Below are 20330 nucleotides of genomic sequence, written 5' to 3' on the forward strand. Positions count from 1 at the left end.
AAAATAGACTGCTCAGCAGCCACTCACATATGAAAGCTACAACAGATGCTTTTTAATTCTTTACCTGAATGAACTTTCATCATTTAACTTCCATATTTCTTTTTAGTATTTCTTACAGTGAGCGAAAGTCATGCAATGAGGGTTGTTTTGGAGGCTGGAAATAACATCTCATTTTACATTTGCCCCTTCTTTGTCCACTATCCTTTTTTAATGTTACTGAGAATTAAAATGAAGCCTCTATGTAATGAGTGTCATCTTCTGAAAACAAGTACAAGATTTACAATAAGAAAAAATTGTTACATATAAAGTTATTTGCCTGCGAAGAAAGAGAGAAAACTAATTTCAGTGATTGATATACTCTATCATCCAACTCTGTTCTTTCAAAATGCAAGTACAGTAATCATAGGTACAGCATAATATTACCACTAGCTTGGCATGCACCATGTGTAGCATGAGGCACATCCAGAGATTGGTAGGTATAAATCACTCACCCAGGAAGAAAAAAGGCTACACAGTTGCCAACTAAGACAATTAATATGAAAGGCATGTTTTTACAAGGGCTATTCAAAGAAATAGTATTTGTGGGAAGAATGAGTCATAGCAAACTTCATATACTATAGTTACTCAAAGTAAGAAGACAAAGGGAATTAGAACTTAGATTGTTTTTAAATTACCAAGAAACATTAGCAAAAACAGCTGTTGCACTGTAGTAATGTTAAATAGCTCTGTTATGGCTTCATATTCTCTTCCAGTAGTAGTTTTCTCTCTTTTTAACTTTCATTTTGGGTTTGCTATTGTTGGCACGCTGTTCCAGTAGACACTTAGATAAATAAACATTTCAACAACATAGACCCTTTCAAATGGTATCTCTTAACCCCTCTATCCCTTGAGGAGTTGAAAAATAATTACTATATACTTCACAGGTTTATTTCTGCATCCCTTCTCTATTTCTCCGACTTCTCTTTCTATTTCAGCTACAGAAAAATAAATAAGCATCTTAGACGTTGCCTCTATCTAAGTAACAGTTTGTATCATTACCTATGTATTTTTTACATTTCCTGATTAGCCCACATGATTTCACAGAACTTAAAAATGAACCAAGAAATACATACTTTGTGAATAATTTTAATGCCTCTTCCTGAGGTCATATTCGACTTCCATTTTCAAGGAGAGGACATTTCTCCAGTTTGCACCTAAATCAACCGACAGAAGTCACTGCTAAGAAAAACTTGATCACTGAAGTGATCTGTATCTTCTCAGGCACACAATGACTAATCCTTGAATCAAATCTGGGTTTTAACTATGAAACTGGTCATATATTTTTGTCCCTGCTAAGCTATCAGGTGGGCTCTCCAGGACTCCAGCCAATTCCATAAACACAAAACAAGTATGCTGCAAAGCAAATTTCAGCTAGAAGCCAAGTTATGTGTTCACGAAGAAGAGACTGTAAAAAAGAAACTTCACTAGAACCTGAACTAGAACACAGCAAAGGAAATATCAGCATTCTGTAGAGATACTCATTAAAGGGTAGACAACAGGAAACTATTCAGAAACAAATAGAAAGCTCAGGACGGTCAGAGCTATGGTTAGTACTCATTTTAAGGGCTATTCAAATTTGCTGTTGCTGATCCATGTCTGTTTTATAAATCTCTGCAAAATTAGTGCCAACTTTAGCCAACAGTATTTGCATTATAGTAGCAATATGGATGCAAATGTTTAAACGATCAGGCTGGTAAAATTATTTCATTCTTCATAAAAACCCTAACCCTAATACCTTATGAAAATTTAAAACAAAGAGTTTTCCATACCAGATTTCTACAAAGGACTAAGTCTTATGTTGATGATTTGTTATTAAAATTTGTGATACTTAACTTTCTCTCTCATTGTCAGTATGTGAATATGAATTAGCAATCACTGCCATTAAAATGTGAGAAATCTGCATGATTTTTCAAAAACTCTTGGCATTACAGTTATTAACTTCATTTATTATGAATTAAAAGTTCCATCTATACTTAACAGTAGTTTACAAGTTGAAAAAAAGGCTACTTCTGTTTGTACAGAAAGGTCTTGTCAAAACTAAACGATGACAATAATAAAATACCAATGACCTTTGAATATGTGATAATTGATAGCACAAGTTCTCTTACACAACTCCATAAGGGAAGTTTTGGAGATGTTTCCAGAGAAACTATAAGTTGTCAGGAGAATGCAAACACGGTTAACATTTCAGTACTCTTAAGGACAACATTTAAAAGTCTACAAGACAAGTACATTAAATACAGGGGGAAGGGTGAGCACTTACACAATACAGTATCTCCAGTAACATTCAAAGGTTCAATGGTTTAGTAAATGTAGAGGCAGACTTGCTTCAAGAAATTCATAGCACCTTTGGGTAAGGCTACAACAGTATGTGTTTATTGAAATCTGCATCTGGTAGTAATTTGTCCAGCAAACTTTTTTTTTCTTTTTTTTTTTCTTTTTTACTCAATCTACAGGGGGCCCATATACTCTGCAACTGTTCATTTGCACTGAGATGCACATTGTATAATTTATGTTCTTAATTATAAAATAAAGTTTATCAGCATGTTTGTCTGTGTTGTGTAATTTCTTATTCTTCACATGAGAATAACAGAATGCATCTTGAACAGTCTATTCATTCCTCATTGTAACAAAACATACTGGAATGGAAGAGATTTAATTCCTAAGTTCTTTTACTTCTCCCTTCTTTAGCGGAGACTTTTTCCTTTAGAAAAAAAGGAATCAACATAATTTGAAAATCTGTTGAGAACAGAATTATCAGTCCTCCCTGTACTCCCCCCCCCCCCCCCCCCCAAAGGAACCATGCAGATTATAATCCTAATTTCCTAATGCAAACTGTTATTTTAGTTTTGATATATGTAGGTCAAAACTGTAGCCTAGCCCAAAAGACAGTTTTGTTTTAATAAAGCCTCCCCTGCAAAAACTAGCAGGATATTTTGGAAAAAACTCTTCTTGTCCTTGCCAATCCCCAAACCCACAAGGAAGGAAAACTGATTACAGCACGGGCAAGGAAAAGTCAGCATCCTGGGAAGGGAGAGAAAGGGGGCTGAAAGCCCTGCACCAAGACGATCACGGTTTCCTCTCCAGTTACACACTTGCTCAGTATTTTAAGCATTAACTCCAGAACTTCAGTTTCTCACTTACTGTGATTTTTTTTTTAAATATAAAATCACAAAATGAACCTTTAATTAGTGCAGATTACTAAAATGTTAGAAAGTTATTCTCCAAAACTTTACTCTAGGGATTCTTGAACGCAATTGTAATGAGACAAAAAGTACTCTTGACAATTCATAGGTTTTCATTTTCATCTGTATCTTACGGTTACCGTCTTCACTAAACAGGGTGACCTCAGTGGCATTTACTTTCAGTAAATCTCATCAGGATTACTGTCAGGTCTTGATTATAAATCTAGCAAGGCAAGCAATGACGGGAGTTGGGGGCACCCTGAATCTTTGCAAGATGAAAGGACTGGGTACAGTACGTTAGGCACACTTCCAGCAGCTTGCCACTGCCTAGACCCTTGCAGCCTCACCCCAAATACATGGAAAATACTAAATGTTCAGCATTCAGAAGAGGAATAAATGGTATCTTGATTTAATAGAACAGGGATGTAGGAATTTGACAGCAGCACTGGTCAAAGGTCACTTGAACCAGCGAAAATATTCTCTCAGGCAGATGCAGAGGGACAACAAAGGTAGGTGATGGGAATGTAGGTTTGGGTGAACATTCAAATAAAACTAAATCAAAATCTGCCAGGCATTTTCTACACCAAGGCAGCAGTTCAATATTAGGATAATGTTACTAAATACAGAAATTGTGGAATAATGTAAATAAATTACTATCTATTTCATGACCTATTTTTCTACATGTATCAGGGTACTCTTGTCTGTATATGTGAAGTAGTAAGAAAGCGAGAGGGGAAGGTAAAAGGTAGACTTGCACACTATTATTTTTATTGTTATATTCTGTTACCACATTTTTGATACTTTTTCATGCAATCTGGCTGCTGAAGTGCATCACTGAGAACATGGAGGAATTATTTTACCACTTTAAGCAAGACTTTGAGAAGACTGAGTATAAAATCTGCTAAAGGTTTAAAGTTATCAGTGGCTCTTACTAGCCACGTAACAAATATCTCTCAAAAACACTGTTAGTGTTGTAAAGTACTAGTCCCCTTCTTGGTAGTAAGAAGAGGAAACAGAGTACAAGGAGAGAACACACTATGAGCCAAAAACATTTGGATCCAATTATGAAGAAAGATTTTACAATCTCAGTGGGTAACTCCCCACAAATTTCAAGGTGCCAGACTCAGCAAATTAGACAAGAATTTATAGGAAATTCATGTACATAACTTGGATGTTTTGAAGCGACACGCCACTTAATGATCCCATATCAGCTCGTAGGCATGGCTGTTCAGAACTGCTTTATCTTAAAACTCTGAGTAATCTCTAGGGATATGGAGCAAAAACACTTGCCAACCTCCATCTCCATGGGCAACCTAGTTGAGTTTTTAATTCCTCTGATCACCTATAATATGGGATTACATTTTATGCCTGGACTAGTAGATCTTGTGTCTATGCCCTCTAATGGAGCAGCCAAAACATGCAAGCCTATTTTCTTACCTATATACCGGCAGGTGAAATCGAAACATAGCAAATGAGACCAAGGCACCATGCAACGGAGATGTGCAGCACTTCTGCCTCGATCAAGTATCAGAAGTGTGGGAATGTTCCTGAAGAAAAAGGTTTTACCTTTACACAAGAAGAACTGCACTTCAAGTCCAAAGACAAAGAAAAGGAGGGATGGAGCCTATTTAACATGGTGATAGTGTAGTGCTACACTTGCACACACTTCATGCCCTATCTCAGGTTAACTCCAAGAAACGACTCTTTTTCAGTCCTCTCCTGCCACACGTGACAGTTGGGGCCTCATTGCTTTCTCATTAACTGCTTAACAGAAGTTTTTAATTGTTTTTATGAATTCTTCAAAGACTTTGAATTGCAAAAGTCCTCAGTGGCATAGCAGTATATGCCTAGACTTGGGACTCATTTTAGAAGTACTGAGTCCCCACTTGCTTGATTATCTATTTCAGTGGCAAAAATCATTTCGCAGAATCACAGAATTGTAGGGGTTGGAAGGGATCTCAAGAGATCATCATTTGCAAATATTTCACTTAGTAACATCAGAAACTGCCAAAGAAATGATGCCAGAATACTGAAACTGTTCATACTAATGCTAATCCATTGTGATGGACCATTACATGTGAAAACAGGGAGTACATCTCCTTCTGCCTTACGAAACACAATAGGAAAAAATGTGATTAAGTGTACAAAGTTCTCTAGAGGCATGACTAGTTTCTATGGACATCAAATCCATCCATTTATCAGATTTACAGCTTCCTTATAGCAGTTACGTTAGAATTTCTTGTGTTATATTCACGATCAACTAAAAGCATTCTATAACCCTGAAGTGTTACTTTATCAGTGCAAATATTCCTCATTGCAAGTTTATATACTGATCTAATGAGAGCAATTAATTAATAAAAAAGAAAACTAGCATGCCCTTGAAACTGTACTTGAGATGCTGATATTGTTAAAACAGGAAGCACGAGAAAGACAAATACTTTGACCCTTCTTGGTGGAAAATGTCTGACATAGAACAGTACTAACCTCCACTGATCAATACTGTTTATAAAGAGGACAAACAATTTTGAGTTATTACCTACACAAGCTAGAGCTCAAAAGCTACACATGCATTATGAAGAACATAGACTAAATATTAATATCACAGCTATTTCATAGCACCTTGAAAGGTGCTACATTACTAAGGCTAATTTATTTATAGCACGTAAAACAAGGCACTAACTGCTATTTGTTACATAACTTTTTACCCCTTTTATAAAAACTGATGCAATTTTAAGTTTACTCAGAGCAGTACTTTTTAGCTACTATATATACTATTTTATAGCTACTCGAGATTTACTGTGAAAATTTATAGAGAGAGATTTAAACTCTATCAACGTTTGGCACTATGACAGCAGTTCACAGTTTAAGTATAATCCTTGAAAAAGTAAGATAAATTACCAGCTGTTACTAACTCACGCCAGTATGAGTCAACCATCAACTATTCCATTCCTTTTAGTGATTTTAGTCTCACTTTTTTCCCATATATTTAAACTAAAAAGACAGCTCGATATCAACAACAACTTAGGTAAGAAAGTCTTTATGCTGAATATTCACCATCTCTCTATCTCTGCCCAAAGTGTTCATTCTTACATTTGCATTTGCAAAGAGTTTCAATTAATTTGACTAATAACTAGACAAGCTTAATACATCTGTCAATCCAAGCTGTTGCTCAGTAGTTTCTTTTATTGAAGGATGTCAGCATTTACAAGTCAAAATTTGCAATTAAAAATATTTTACAAGGCTGTTTCACGGTTTTGAGACAAGGTCACAAAGGATGTTTATGACAATGTATATTTATTCTTTTGAAGTGATATGGACAGTATTTCTATAGCTGTCCTCGCTTTTAAAATCTCTTTGGAACTTCAACATTAATGTGGCTTGACTGATGAAAGTACGTTCATAACTATCACTCTCCAGGCTCTGGTTGTACACAAGTCTTACCTCCAATGACTGGCAGGCTCTCACCCATAAGATCTACCTTGAAGCCTCCAGCACTCTCAAAGAAATCTTTTTATTGTGTACGACCCTATAATCACCTGTCCTTCCACTTGCTCTCTCCTGGCAGTCACCTAAGTAGAATGACTGCATGTGGGCCTCTTTGTCCTGAAGGCGCAAATATACGCTTATTCAAATATATCAAGAAACATGAGTATTTGTACACATCACCTGCTGACACAAGTGAAGTCCCAGGAAGAGCATTTGATTACTATTAGTAACAAAACTTGAAGTTATCCACAGAGTTGCGAGGGGAAAGACAGAGAGATCATGTTTTGGTACAATAAAGAAGAAATACCCCACAGGTATTTCTAAATTCTTCAAAGAGTTTCCAAACAGCACCATAAAGTATCTGTATAAATAACATTCTTGGGCCTGTTCAAAGGCTATAAAACTCGGTTTGAACTGTTTCATGTTGATGCGAAAATTTCCTCTCCTTGGCAAAATTTACACAGAAGAAATACCATAGGTTCAGCAGAACAGAGTGGTAAAAGACAGACTTAACCAATCTATTCTATGCATGTAACAGCAAAGCATAATATCCAGAATGCACTGGAAATTTACCTGGATTTTAAAATCCACTGTAAGCAGGACACTTTTCCCAGGTGGACGCTGTTCAACAGGAAGTTTTTAAACAAAAATTTTTACCGTTATTTGAGGATCTGTAAATATTGTTTGATGAATGAAGAAAGCTGATGACACTAATTGACAGGAGAAAACTCAAAACAAAAACAAAAAACTCTTCTCCTAAAAGAAAGCACATCAATAAAAGATTCCAAGGCAGGTCTGAATCTGTCAAAGTGAGTATCTCATGAAATGAATCAGATTAAAAAGCCCAGGGTCACAGAAAAATTAATTTTGGTCTAACTACTCACAGTATTCCTTGTAGCGAATTTTTATAACATCAAGTAAAATCCAACTCCGAATACTGTGTGGTTAACAGAAACAAAAAACTAAGTAACGAAGTTACTTATAATACTGCTGAAGTTGGGTTTTTCTGTTTTGTTTGTCTTTTTGCTATCTATACGTTATTGTTATTCATAAATTCTTTATATCCATTATATATATTTGAATAAATATTCATATATATTTATACATATGTATGTAAAAATATAAACATCTATCAGCATATTAATAAACGTTCTTTTGAGCCACTCTGATGGCAGGTGTAAGAACAGGAGTTTGCCTGTTAGTACCTCAGCACTTCTGTTTCCAACCAATTCCAAAAACAAAAAACCACAAGACTTTACTGCCAGCCTGCCTGGCTTGTGTTTAATAGTGCTGCTCCGTCAGGATTGGAGGCAGACCTGTTGTGAAAGGCAACATTTTGTGCTGCGACCTCTCCAGCTGTAGTGCAGAATGGTGTGGGCATTGCAGAATGGTGCTGGGATGTGAAGGCTCAGCCCCATTACCAGTCACGTTACATATTTGTTGCATAATATAATGCAGAATCAGAAGCAAGCAGGACAGTTTAGAAGCAAAGTACATTGGAAATTGGGAACTTTCTTCCAAATTTTGACAAGCACAAATTTCACTTTGAATACCAACTACCTACTACTATACAATTAAGCCCTCTTCTCCAAGAAACAGTTGAAAAAATGATTGGACACAAGCTTCATTAAGTGTAAAATCAGATGAAAAAAAGTTTTCTATATTTTCCCCTATCCAAGGAGCTCAATGTATTTTACTAGCATTTGCTAGCATTTTATTTTTATTTTTTACTTACCCTTCTAAGGGGTAAGAGTTCAAATCTGCATAATGCTGCAGTTTGGGATACCGGTGAGCCAGCAGAGCAAGGGCATCTTGTCAATGCCAAATGGGGCTCACTCACTGACAGCAAAGCTGATACAGAAACTGTAGGTGCTAAGGACCACATGATGAGAGAGAAAAAAGAACCGAAATACAAAACAACTAAGGTAAAATAACACACACTGCTGGCACGAATGTCTGAACCTTTATAAGCACAATCCCTTTCATTCAGAAAACTCCAGTTGTGGTTTAATTTCTTCCAGAATCTATGATCCTTTTCAATTCCAAGAGTTCTACCACTTCTTGTGTTTTAATCAGTCATATAATACAGTGAAAATGTTATTATATGATTTTATTTCATCCTGACAAAAGCGGATGGTATAGCACACAAAGCAAATCTCCCTAAAGCATCCACGTCATTCAGGACTTGAAATCCAATGTAAGACATCTGTACTTGAGCCACATTAAGAAAAGAGAGAAATTAGGTGTCTGTACTTCTGAAAACTGGATGTAGCTGAAAAAGTTTGTAAAGAAATTCAACTACATTAATTTACTGAAGTTAGTGAATTCATGCAAAAATTTCACTTTACCGCTATAAACACTCCTCCCAGCAAGCCATTCCAATGGGTGCTTCTCTCACTGTGAATCAAGAGCACTTACAGGTGTTAAAGCAAGCACAAGCCTGGTTAATTGGCTTAACTGGGCCTTAAAGAACAATGACAAATATTTCTGAGGAAAAAAGGCAACAAGAAAATGAGTACCCTTAAGAAGTAGGCTTTGCGGAAAATATTTTGAGTGATAATGATTCTTCCACAACTATAGAACAAACATGTCTGTGGGATTTATTAATAAATGCGTCAGTTTTCACTTCCAGAAGTGTGCCACATCAGTAAAAATTAATCTCAACAGAGAAGTCAGGTGCACATGAGAAAAGCTTCAGTTTTAGACAGGACTAAATTCAAAGTGCTCTCCATACCATCAAACTATACACTGCACAGGGTTAGGTCTGGTGCACACAGCAAGCAAACCAGCAGCTTTTAGAGAGGCACTGTGAAATGTAACCACCAGCAGGCAGCCCTGCCAAGCTCTGAACCAAGCTGGCTTTTGTTCTGCCTCCAAACCAACGCCACTGCTTTCTGATTAATAATTCAGGAGATGCATAAGCTTTTTCTACTTTAAGCCCAGATATGAAACTTGACTGCGTATTGACCAAAGGTCACGTTAAGAGGTTGAGGTTAGGAGCAAGAAGACAAAGTGATCTGGAAAACAGGAGTGCAATTTTTAAGGGAGCTTGGGTGGCTCCCAAAGTGAACTGCATCCAGTGGAAACAAGGCCTAAGTGCTGATGTGGGAGTTTCCCACAGCTTCTTTTGGCCTTCAAAGCCATGTGTGTCATCAGAGACTCTTGATGAAGCTGTACATAAATATCTAACTGGTATTAAAAAATAAAAAGTGTTCCACAGAACCTAAATTAAAGCCAGATGTGGAAAAAGCAGAAGCCTGAAATTTACTGTCATTTCAAGACAGAATAGAAATAGTTGCTAATTTTATTATTTACTGGTTAACTTGTCATATTAAGGAAGTCATGCAGAACATTTATAATTTCCTGATGCATCTTATGTTAAAGAAACAGGTGCTCTTAACTAAAAATCCTGCGATTAGTATCAAATTTGAACCACAAACTAAATTGGTATTATGATTCCTTCTCATGTTGCACACTGAATCACAGTTATATTCCTATCAGTCATATACAGGATTTCAACATGCTATCAATACTTAGGTCAACAGCACGGCACTGGGAGAGGAAATTGAACAATAAAATATCTTAAAAAGATATTTAGTAAGTGAAAAGTCTTGCATATGTTCCTGCAAACTGTATTGCTTTAGTCTGGGCGAACGCAGCCTATACTAAGCGCACAGGGAAGGCAATGTTTTCATGGAAACTTCAGGTCATCCCAGAATGGATGGCCTCTCTTACAGAACAAGCATGGCAGACCCAGAATCTCTTCTGAGCACCGAAAAACTAGTTTAGTAATTAGCTCATTAAAGCACTTATACAAATTTGACTTCATCAAAGCAGCTAAGCATTTGCTTAGGTGCATTAAAAAAGAGCGTTTGGTGATTTAACTTCAGATGCAATATACTGAAGCATAAGACCAGCATGACAAAAGCTCCAACTCTTCTGACCGCAGCCTGAGAAAAGCATTCAATTAAAAACCTCGATACATTAAGAGCATTAAGTGTGTTCCTTTTAAGAAAAATAAGAACATATGGTACATTTCTCTCTCCAATGCAAGTTTATTAGTCTAATGCAAGCAACAAATCATTTGATCATATCAGTGATTTTATATATTGAATTACAACAAATTATGGCATCACTGGCGTAAATTTACTGTAGGATGACAAGTAACTTTGTAAATTTATTTTCATTCCACTGGAGCAATAGCATTGCTCAAGTTTTACCAGACAGAAAGAAAGGAAAGTCTTCAGTTATTAGAAGCCATTTTCATGAACTCCAAACCCAAACTTCCTTTACAAAATCCCTTTGAAGAATGAGAGCGCGGAAAGTCAAGTAACTTCTCAACAGAACAATCAAATTTTCTAATCACCAACGTGGGCCATACATGGCTTACGAAACCTCCCTCACTTGAGGGTTAAAGAGCACCTACGTCAACCCTTAATACACGTGGTATCTTCTTATCAACAGTTTCTTACTACTTTTGCTGCAATCTTTAGAATGTCATGTATCAAGAATATCTTAACATAGTCCTAAATAAATTATGTCTAAATTTTAGAGAACACATTCCGTTAAGAGCAGTTCAGAAATAGTCAGAAAAGCCATTTGGAAATCTTCCAAATCGGTAATATAAATTGTATCGACTACACTGTATGAGAAAAATGAGCTCAAAATACAAGAACAATTAATAGAACAGGTACTCTAAGCACTCTCTTGTGCGTATATTTTTTTTAAACTGGCCCAGATTATGTACTGAGGGTACAAAACTGCCTCTGTTGGGTACGTCACCATCCCTTTCAGCCCGGAACAATCATTATCCACAAGTCACCCAACAGTTTTTCTGTAAGGAAATCTATGTACCTGATATACAATCTGATTTAATGAAACTGAAAACTGAAGGCACTACTGTGAGTAGCATCATTGAAAATAGAGATCCATTAAAAAATTATTGCTTTGGCTAATTCTGTATTACAATGGCCTTCTCTTTCCTTTGTGGAAACTCTCTCTCCTAAAGTGGATGTTTCTTCTCTAAGCAAATATTTTTGTCTGGAATTAACTATTGTAATACACATCTATTTCTGTGAAAACTTGCACACCGATTAATTTTTAATAACTACAATTATTATATAATTGTGAAATTAAAAATACCATTTTACTTGATACATTAAATATATAAGAAAACGTGAAAATATCCTAGGTTTTGAAAAATCAACATTCTATTCAGCAAGATCTTTTTATTCTATCAGAAAAACTGAATTATACTATTATTTTACTATATAGAACTGCATTGTTTTTCCATTTATGAGCACTAACTACACTGCATTAACCTCGCTACTGAACTCAAAGATTTTTGGAAGCACACCGATTCCATCCTTTACCATTAAACATTGAACTTTAGGAAGTTGCAATGCACTTGCAGCAGACTACATTTTGTAAAGAGTATCTAAACCTTTACAAATAAACACCTGCATACACTATGAAGATGCAGAACTCAAGAATTAATACCTGCAAAATAACTGATCGCTAACTGGGACATATATAACTCTTTTTAACGCTGTCACTGGCAGACTAAAGACTTCTAAGCAGCCTAATAGTCACATATGGCAATCGGAATACAATTACTCTTACTGCTAATGGGTAGCACCTGGTAAAGGGCATTTGTTTTGCTTTGCTGTATCCCTTTCACATAGGTACAACTTTTTGGAGGTATCACTATTCTGATTTAAGAGTGCATCAAGTATTTTATGGTTTAATGTCTCCAGTATCTGCTCCAATTATTTTAAAACGTTAAAACATGAAACAGAGAGTCAAGTCTGCATTACCCTCGCAAACCTTATTAGGAATACCATCGAGCCATTTCTAGCTGCAAAAACAGCTATACCATTTGCACAGGCTACAGTAACTGAATAAACACATTTAAAGCCAACTTTAGAAACATCCAAGTGATACTACCATACCATAATTGAATTATGATGCAGAGGAGCACAGACATTTACAGAGGGAGTAAGGATTACAAATCATTATCAAATACAACATTAAGACAGATACCTGTTTTTGATAGAACAGATTCAATACCACAACCCTTTATACAGGGTATCTCCCATGAGAACAAAACACACCTCAATTTCATTCCACATTACAACTTTTGTCACTAAATGAATAAAGAGCATTGTTTTCCACATATTATAATCCACGAAGGTGTATAATAATTACACTTTAGACTGACCTAAAATGATAACTGATTTCCTTACATCACACAATACAAGTAATTTTCTTCTTTAAAAGAAATACTTGAAAATTCAGATATTTAAAAAAAATACAAATAATTTAAGAAAACATCTAATGTACAGTCACATCCAATACCAAAACCTACTTAGGAACCTGTGTAAATGCTGTGGTTGTTAGCCCACACTGGGCTCTGCACTATCAGGGCTAACTATTATCAGCATTTGCATACAGTAGATTAAAGCTGGCCTAGCAATGTGTGCATCAACTGCAGTTTACACTAACAGTGAAACACACCCTAAAAGACAACAGACAGAAACTTTCCTCCGTGTAAATCCAGAATTTTCAAGCAACAACTGTCACTTTCACAAAATGTGGAAATAATAAAATGAATGTTAGTAACAGTGCTACGTTTTTCTAACTGGCTGTCAACATGCATCCCATACTGTGCATCACCTGCTCTTAAAAATAAGAAAACAAACAAACAAACAACCCCCTCTCATATCCAACAATATTTCTTATCCTGTAACAATAAGAGGACATCTCCTATCTCACTGTATGGAATATGCACATGGCTCACATAAATCATCCTGTAAATCACAAAGCAATGCTTGAGTCTACCAGTGATTCATTTACTCATATGGTTATACAGCTGAACATAAAACCAAGGCACCCTTAACTATCACATTTTTCCTTTAACATCCAAAGTTGTTTTCTTACCTCGGCAGCCTGTGTCTCCTGATGTAATAAAGTTAGACCTGTCAAGTCTTCTAAGAAGGAATGTGAGGAATTAAAAACTTTAGCTAGGAAATTAAACCCTTCTCGTTCGTACTGGTCGAGGACCTGTCAAATAAAATAACAATAAAAAAAAAGATTTAAATGATTCATCATATTTTGGTCACAAAATAAAAGTACAAACTTTCTGAACACTCAGAAAATTAATATATAGTAAACAGGTAAAGATTATAAAATATGATAATTTCTCCCATCTTGATTTCTAAAAGGGGAAAGGTGGAGGCAAATGGGAAGTGAGGTTTAAGATTTCCTGCCTCAAATGAATTTTTAAGCTTATAACAAAAGAGATGATAGGGCAACACAAAAAACTTACTTGCAAAGTCCTGAAAGAAGGATTAGAGTTACACAAAACATAGCAAAACACTGCTCCAACGTATCAGTTAAGTGAAAGGTACAGCTCTTGCAAAACAATTCTAAATAAAGCACCAAGTGTTCTTTTATACAGAATACTGTTGCAGAGGGCATGGACATATTCTGTATTCTTTCGCAGTATATGTTCCACCTTTATTATTTTAGGAGAGAAGCAGAAAGTTACACGGCTAACGCATTCCTTAAACTGATCCACTCTTGCTGGACAGACAAGTTCCCTGCAACCAGTGAAACTCACTTCCTCCAGAAAAGAAGAAAAAAATAAAATAAAAAATAATCTGGAAGCACTGCAGTTTCATTCTATCACATGTAGACAATTCAACCAAGCGAGCTTTGTTCTGATGCTTAAAAACAAACAGGCAACCCCTGCTCTCCCACTCCCCAAAGAATCCAGTTGCCCTTCTTCAGGCAATAAGAAAAAAATTGAGGGAGGTGGCAGGGTGGAAGAAAATTGTTTCAATACGTATTAATCTATGTCAACCAAAATCAGAACTTACTCTCAACAATCTCGCTCTTTTCTAATTTAACAACTCCTAAAGGCCTAGGAGAACCTTGCACAGCCCGACAGCACTCTCCAGCAAAACACGTCCAGCAAGCTCTTACATTGAGTCCCACAGGAATTCAGGTTTGTCTTGAAAAATTTATAACTAGCTGACAGAACTGCACATCTACTGGTGAAACAGGCTGGGATCTTCATTTAGATATTCATGCAAAATGTCCACTTAGCAGCAAAATTATCTACTGCACACTTAGGTTTAAAAATATACAAATATGCATGAATATATATACAAATATGTATGCTTCATATGTCTGAAAAAATACAACAAAAACTGCACTTCATGTGCTCTTATTAAATCTGGAGAAAATTTTCCGTATAGTTTAAAGATTCATTTCACCATACACAGGTTTTTTTTTGTGTGCATGTATATCTTTGCAATGATCCATATATATAATCAGAAATTTAAAAAGAAAAAAAAGGACTGAAAAAAAAAACCTGCTTAGTTGCATTTCTTAGGGTTGGGCTGTTGTTTTTTTGTTTATTCCCGAGACAAACACAGCAAGACAAATTAGCTAACTGTTCATAATGTAACGCAGAGATTTGGGAAACTTCACTATTCTATTTGAGATGTGTCCTCCCAATATTAGCCATTATATACATTGTGAAATTAGCGTGGACGTATATATACACGTTTTAATGACTAGTTTGTGTTCCAAAACTCTGTTAAAACAACCAGATGTGCAGAGGTCTCTTGCATCTGGCTCTTTGTGAAACACTGTATACACACACCAATTTATAAACTTGGATTGTGTTCACAGCCCTGCCTGTATATAATCTGCAAAACTATCAGCATTATCAAATGCTCTGCTGTTACTTTAATTTGTTGGAACCACAGTACAGAGCTTATGAGCCATCTTTTTAGGGATGTAGGCCAGATTATAGTTCATGGTACGTTAAAACAATACACAGTCTAGTAGCCTTATTCTAAAATATTATAGCATATCAAAGAAATGCAGGGACAACACCACAAAATTTTTGTCTTTTTCCAGAGGTAAAACTAGTGGAAGGTATAGACGCTCTTGGGCTATGCAAATCTTATCAACAGAACAGGCAGCTGAGTGCAACCTCACTATATACAGTTAAATATGTCTAACAAATAGCCTTTAAGCGGAGTTGATTTGTTACTCAGCTAAACATGCCTTGCTCCTCATTTCCAAAGAACTGTGACTCAAGGCTGAAGCACGGATTTCCAGGTAATGCTTCCTCGGTAAGTTCGTTACTTCAGTCTGCCAGGGGCCCCTGTACAAACTGCCCTGGTTTATTTCAGAGATGTGCATAACCTTTCTATGGTCCTGGCTGTAACTGTAAATGAATTCTTATGTACTCGCATCAAGCAGGCTGCATGACTACACCGACATTTAAAATGTCTAACTTTAGCTTTGGATGAATCATCTGAAAGATTTTTTTTTATTAAATCAAATTGCAATTACCATGTATTGTAAATAAGAGAATAGGAAGTCTCCCACTAAGTCTGTTTTAAAATGCATGTTGAGAAAACATTAATTTTAATAAGACCACAGAACCATGAGTCAAAGGTGCATTAGTGCTGGATATAGCGAATTGCATTTTTTTTAAATTTATTTTACTTAAAAGAAGTCACGTACAAATAATACACATTAATATGACCACATTCGGTTTTATGGAAAGATTTGAAAATTTGTTTTCTCCTGCTGTAGAAACTCCTTCGTGTCACCCTGATAGACTTCCCATGGCATTATGATAGCAAACGTGGGTTAAGGCAACACTTCCGACTATGGAGAAATGGGATCTTCAAAACCTAAGCCCATACAGAATATTTTTCTTGTATGAGCACCAAGAGAAAAGAGAAAAACTTTATCAAAAAGCGCACTTGCTGTTACCTATTTCCATAATGGGAACGGTCTGCTAAATAGAAATATCTGTTAACTAGTTTTAAAACAAAAATCGCAGCCACATGGCCCAGAGAATAAAGCCTACCAGGGAACAAAAAAGAACCTGGCAGCATCACTCAGCTTGCTACCTGAACAGTGGTGGTATTAAAGAAAGCCCACTCCTAACATAGGCAGCAATCGAAACAACATTTTATCACCTTCAGGGACTTCACGTCCCAAAGGGATAAAATACCATTAATTTGCCCTCATCTAGCCTTTACTATACAAGTTCAATGACTATACAAGTTCAATGAAAGCTATCCTTTGAATGTAATGTGGCATAGGTTTGTTTGATGGTCACTGAACACAGCTCAAAGGGAAAAAAGAATACGGGAAAATAAAACTCTCATCAAATTCACATGCCAGGAGACCACACAGGCTAACAACACTACAGGTCAAGGGAAATAAAGCCAGTCTAGACGTCAAACAGACAAAAAAAATCCTAGAAAATGGTTCCAGATTTAATCACTGCCCCTGTTCCTGCTGTGTGGAAAGGTAAAATTCCTAAAGGCCCGTGGCTGGCAGGAGGTTGTTTTTTTAAGTTCCTTACAATTCTCTTTGCTTGGTACCAGTGTGATCATTCTGAATAATGCCCTTTCAAGAGGGCAAATACTTGAGAGAGATTATTATGGATCTCAAGCAAGTGACCAAGTGCAGATGTTAAAAAAAACACAATAGCCCTCAGGACTGTTTTTCTGGGAATAAACTTATCAGTCAGAACAAAGACATGTCACTAAGTAACAATTAATTTTCTCAAGCAGAAAAAATTACAAAGCAGCAGCAAAGAAAATGCGAAGGATATAATTCTTCTGCTGAGCAAGGCTGGCTGGAGTAATACGGATTTATTAAGGAACTTGTATCCTTGTCTCACTTGCAGGTCACTTTTCGGAGCTCAGGAGGAGAATTCAAAAGTAGCGTGCCCTCCCTCTGTCATGTCTGGTATAAATAATGTCAGGAAAATCCAAATTTGAGAACCACAGTTTTCCGATACATTTAAATCTCCTCTCCCCTTGATGCTACAGCCTTAGTTCTATTCTTCATTTTACAGAGCAAGGGGTGCCATGATTTTTATTTTTAAGTGACAGTATTTATAAAATGTGGATACACATGATGACAACAGGGACAAATTAATGCATTCCTAAAGCCTTTTGTGTACATGATACAAACTGACCCATTTTATCAGCAATCTTTTTATTCTCAGCTGCTTACTAAAAAAAAATGAATCTCAGGGTAGGAGAAAGAAATAGAAAACATGAAGTAAAAGAACACGTTTTGAAATGAGAAACAGATGCACAGCCTTGGTATTACATTCTTTTTAATAGCATTCTTCATCAAGAAGTCAGAATTCAGAATTGCTTGGTAGAAAGACATTCAGAAAGGGAATCTAGCTGCAGGATTGCTTTATAGCACAGAGGTTCATATGTGGCCACATAAGAATACAAAAGAAACTTATAGTCACAACAGCCTGGCCACTCACATTTTATGGCTCATTTCTGTCACCATGTTTTTAAAAAATTTTAAACCTATATTTACATATTATTGTTTGCTCAAGTATTTAGCATGTAGAGAGCCTGAAATAGTAATGTTTAGTTACAAGGAAAAATTTAGGGATTAATATTATCAGATTTATTGTTTTACGCTAAACAAGGTACATGGATAGCCTACCTCCAAAATAGAGGTGCTGTGTTTTACAATCTTCTTAGCTTTAAACACTATCTCTATATGGCGTTCTGTTAATCTGCTATTATAACACTATGACGACTTGATTTCATTGTCATTATATTGTCATCTTCATTGATATTTCAGTGTCATAAAAATCAAGACATTCACTGCCCTACGTAGAAAATTTGCAAAAATCCCGATCTGTTTGCACACTGCTAGCTGTCTAGTTATCACAGGCACTGAAGAACGAATAGAATACTATTGAGAGTGTTGGCATTTGTTTCAACATCTGCTTGTAAAATTAGACACACATGTAAAAATTGACAGTTAAACTTTTCAAAGCTGAATGTAACTGCTATTAAAACAGGAAGTTTAGTGAGAGACTACAATGCTGTGAGGAATCCTCAACAGTGGGAAGAGAATACGATGAAGCACGTGAGCCACCAGGAGCTTGGGTCTAGGCAGTTGCACAGGCAGCACTGCTAAACTTTCAAAATTTTATCATGAGAGCCTTAATTATATTTTCCTTTAAAAAAAACTTGACACCAAGACTCTTACCATTTCATGAAGTTCTCAATTTTTATCGTCGTTTAGCCCTTAGAAGTTGTAAAGAGAAACCCAGTAAGGTGTTTGTGATCCATCCTAACAAGATCTAGCCTACTAAGGTATTCATTTTCATAGATGAATCACAACAAAACTAAACTTTTCTGAAGATCATATTTTTCAGGAATCCAGATCATGATATTGGAACAGTAAAATCTGACAAGGTTAACACGAACACAAAGATGACTCTAAAGACACAGTCTTTTGGTAATACTCCTTTGAGTATTATTTTAATGTGTGTAATGTGTACAACCCATGCTTGTACATTTGCGCACAATGCAGTTTTAAGATCCAGATCATAAAGCAAAGTTCTGAAGAAGGCTGTACTCCAGGTGCAAGATGAAGACGGCTATTCTGAAAAGACTAGAAGGTTATAAACCACAAGGCAAAAATGACATCATTTTTGGCTAATGTTCAAATAATTAAAACACCTTCTGCATGCACAATTTTCCCCACACCTTCCCATAATCACTATTAAAAATGAAATTAGATAATAGAAAAGTTTTCAGCACAAAATTGTACTGCAATTTAAGAGATGGCTGGTTTAATTTAGAGTAGAAACGTAGCATAGATATGTTTGGTCTGTTGCTATTACCTACACTGAGCTGAATTCCAACTGACAGAAAACAAGAGTATTAGCGTAGTGAAGAATATGCCCCGAAAGGCCCTGATGAGATTTTTTTTTTTGCCTTAGTCATGTTACTTTCTTCTTTTAAAAGACGAAGAGGGAAGGAGTGTTCTTCAAGATGTAAGAGATCTCAGTTTAAACACTGTCTTTTCCACATGAAGCTCTCGGGAACTACATGCATTCTGAGCCTTTCTGCAATAACCTTGGCATGTTTTATATACCATTTTTCCCCCGATATGAATTGATAGACTATTACAAGTGAACAACTATATTTTTATCTTAGATATTTTATTTTCCTATAATATTTCTTGCAACTATTTGAAACATACTGACACCCTTGGATTACAGCCAGTGTAAGGCCTTTCTACTGGACAGCATTTAAGACATTCCCTGCCTGGAAGCATTAGCAAACAGAAGTGAAAAGAGAGGGGTGGGGAGGAAGAGTAGAAAAACATCTCAATTTTAGAGACTGAGAACTGAGGAACAAAAGAGTTTCTCAAGTAGACAGTATCATTAGCTCATTTGTCCTGACCTGGTTTAATACAAAGGTATATCCTTCAGTCACCTAATAGCCACTTCTTGCTTGCTCCACATTTTACATTTGACGGATATTTACAACTTTATTTATCCCTGTTCTGCTTCCTGTCCAAAATTTATGCTGATTAACTCAACAGCAGTTACAACATTTTTTGGCTGCAGTTCATATTAGCATTAGCTACTACCTCGCATACAACAACTCAAAGTCCACCTTTTTCCCTAGTTACATCTGAGGTTACTGATGAATTCTGGAAGAACCACCTATTTGTTATGCATAGGGAGAGACATCTATGGCACAAACTTAAATGTTAACTTTGAGAAAAGATCCAGAAACGTCA

General features: G+C 36.1%; 1 protein-coding gene across 10 annotated transcripts in view; it reads right to left on the reverse strand.

Annotated features, from left to right (window-relative positions):
• The window catches only part of ATG7 (autophagy related 7), a 102293-nt gene that overhangs the window by 45189 nt on the left and 36774 nt on the right, over nucleotides 1–20330 (reverse strand). For all 10 annotated transcript variants that reach the window (XM_040569035.1, XM_040569032.1, XM_040569036.1 and 7 more), the window contains one exon: nucleotides 13650–13772. In XM_040569035.1, coding sequence (XP_040424969.1) covers nucleotides 13650–13772 — 123 coding nt within the window. The remainder of the gene's footprint in view (nucleotides 1–13649; nucleotides 13773–20330) is intronic.

Source organism: Cygnus olor, chromosome 10, assembly GCF_009769625.2.
Source record: "Cygnus olor isolate bCygOlo1 chromosome 10, bCygOlo1.pri.v2, whole genome shotgun sequence".
In the NCBI taxonomy this organism is placed as follows: Eukaryota; Metazoa; Chordata; class Aves; order Anseriformes; family Anatidae; genus Cygnus; species Cygnus olor.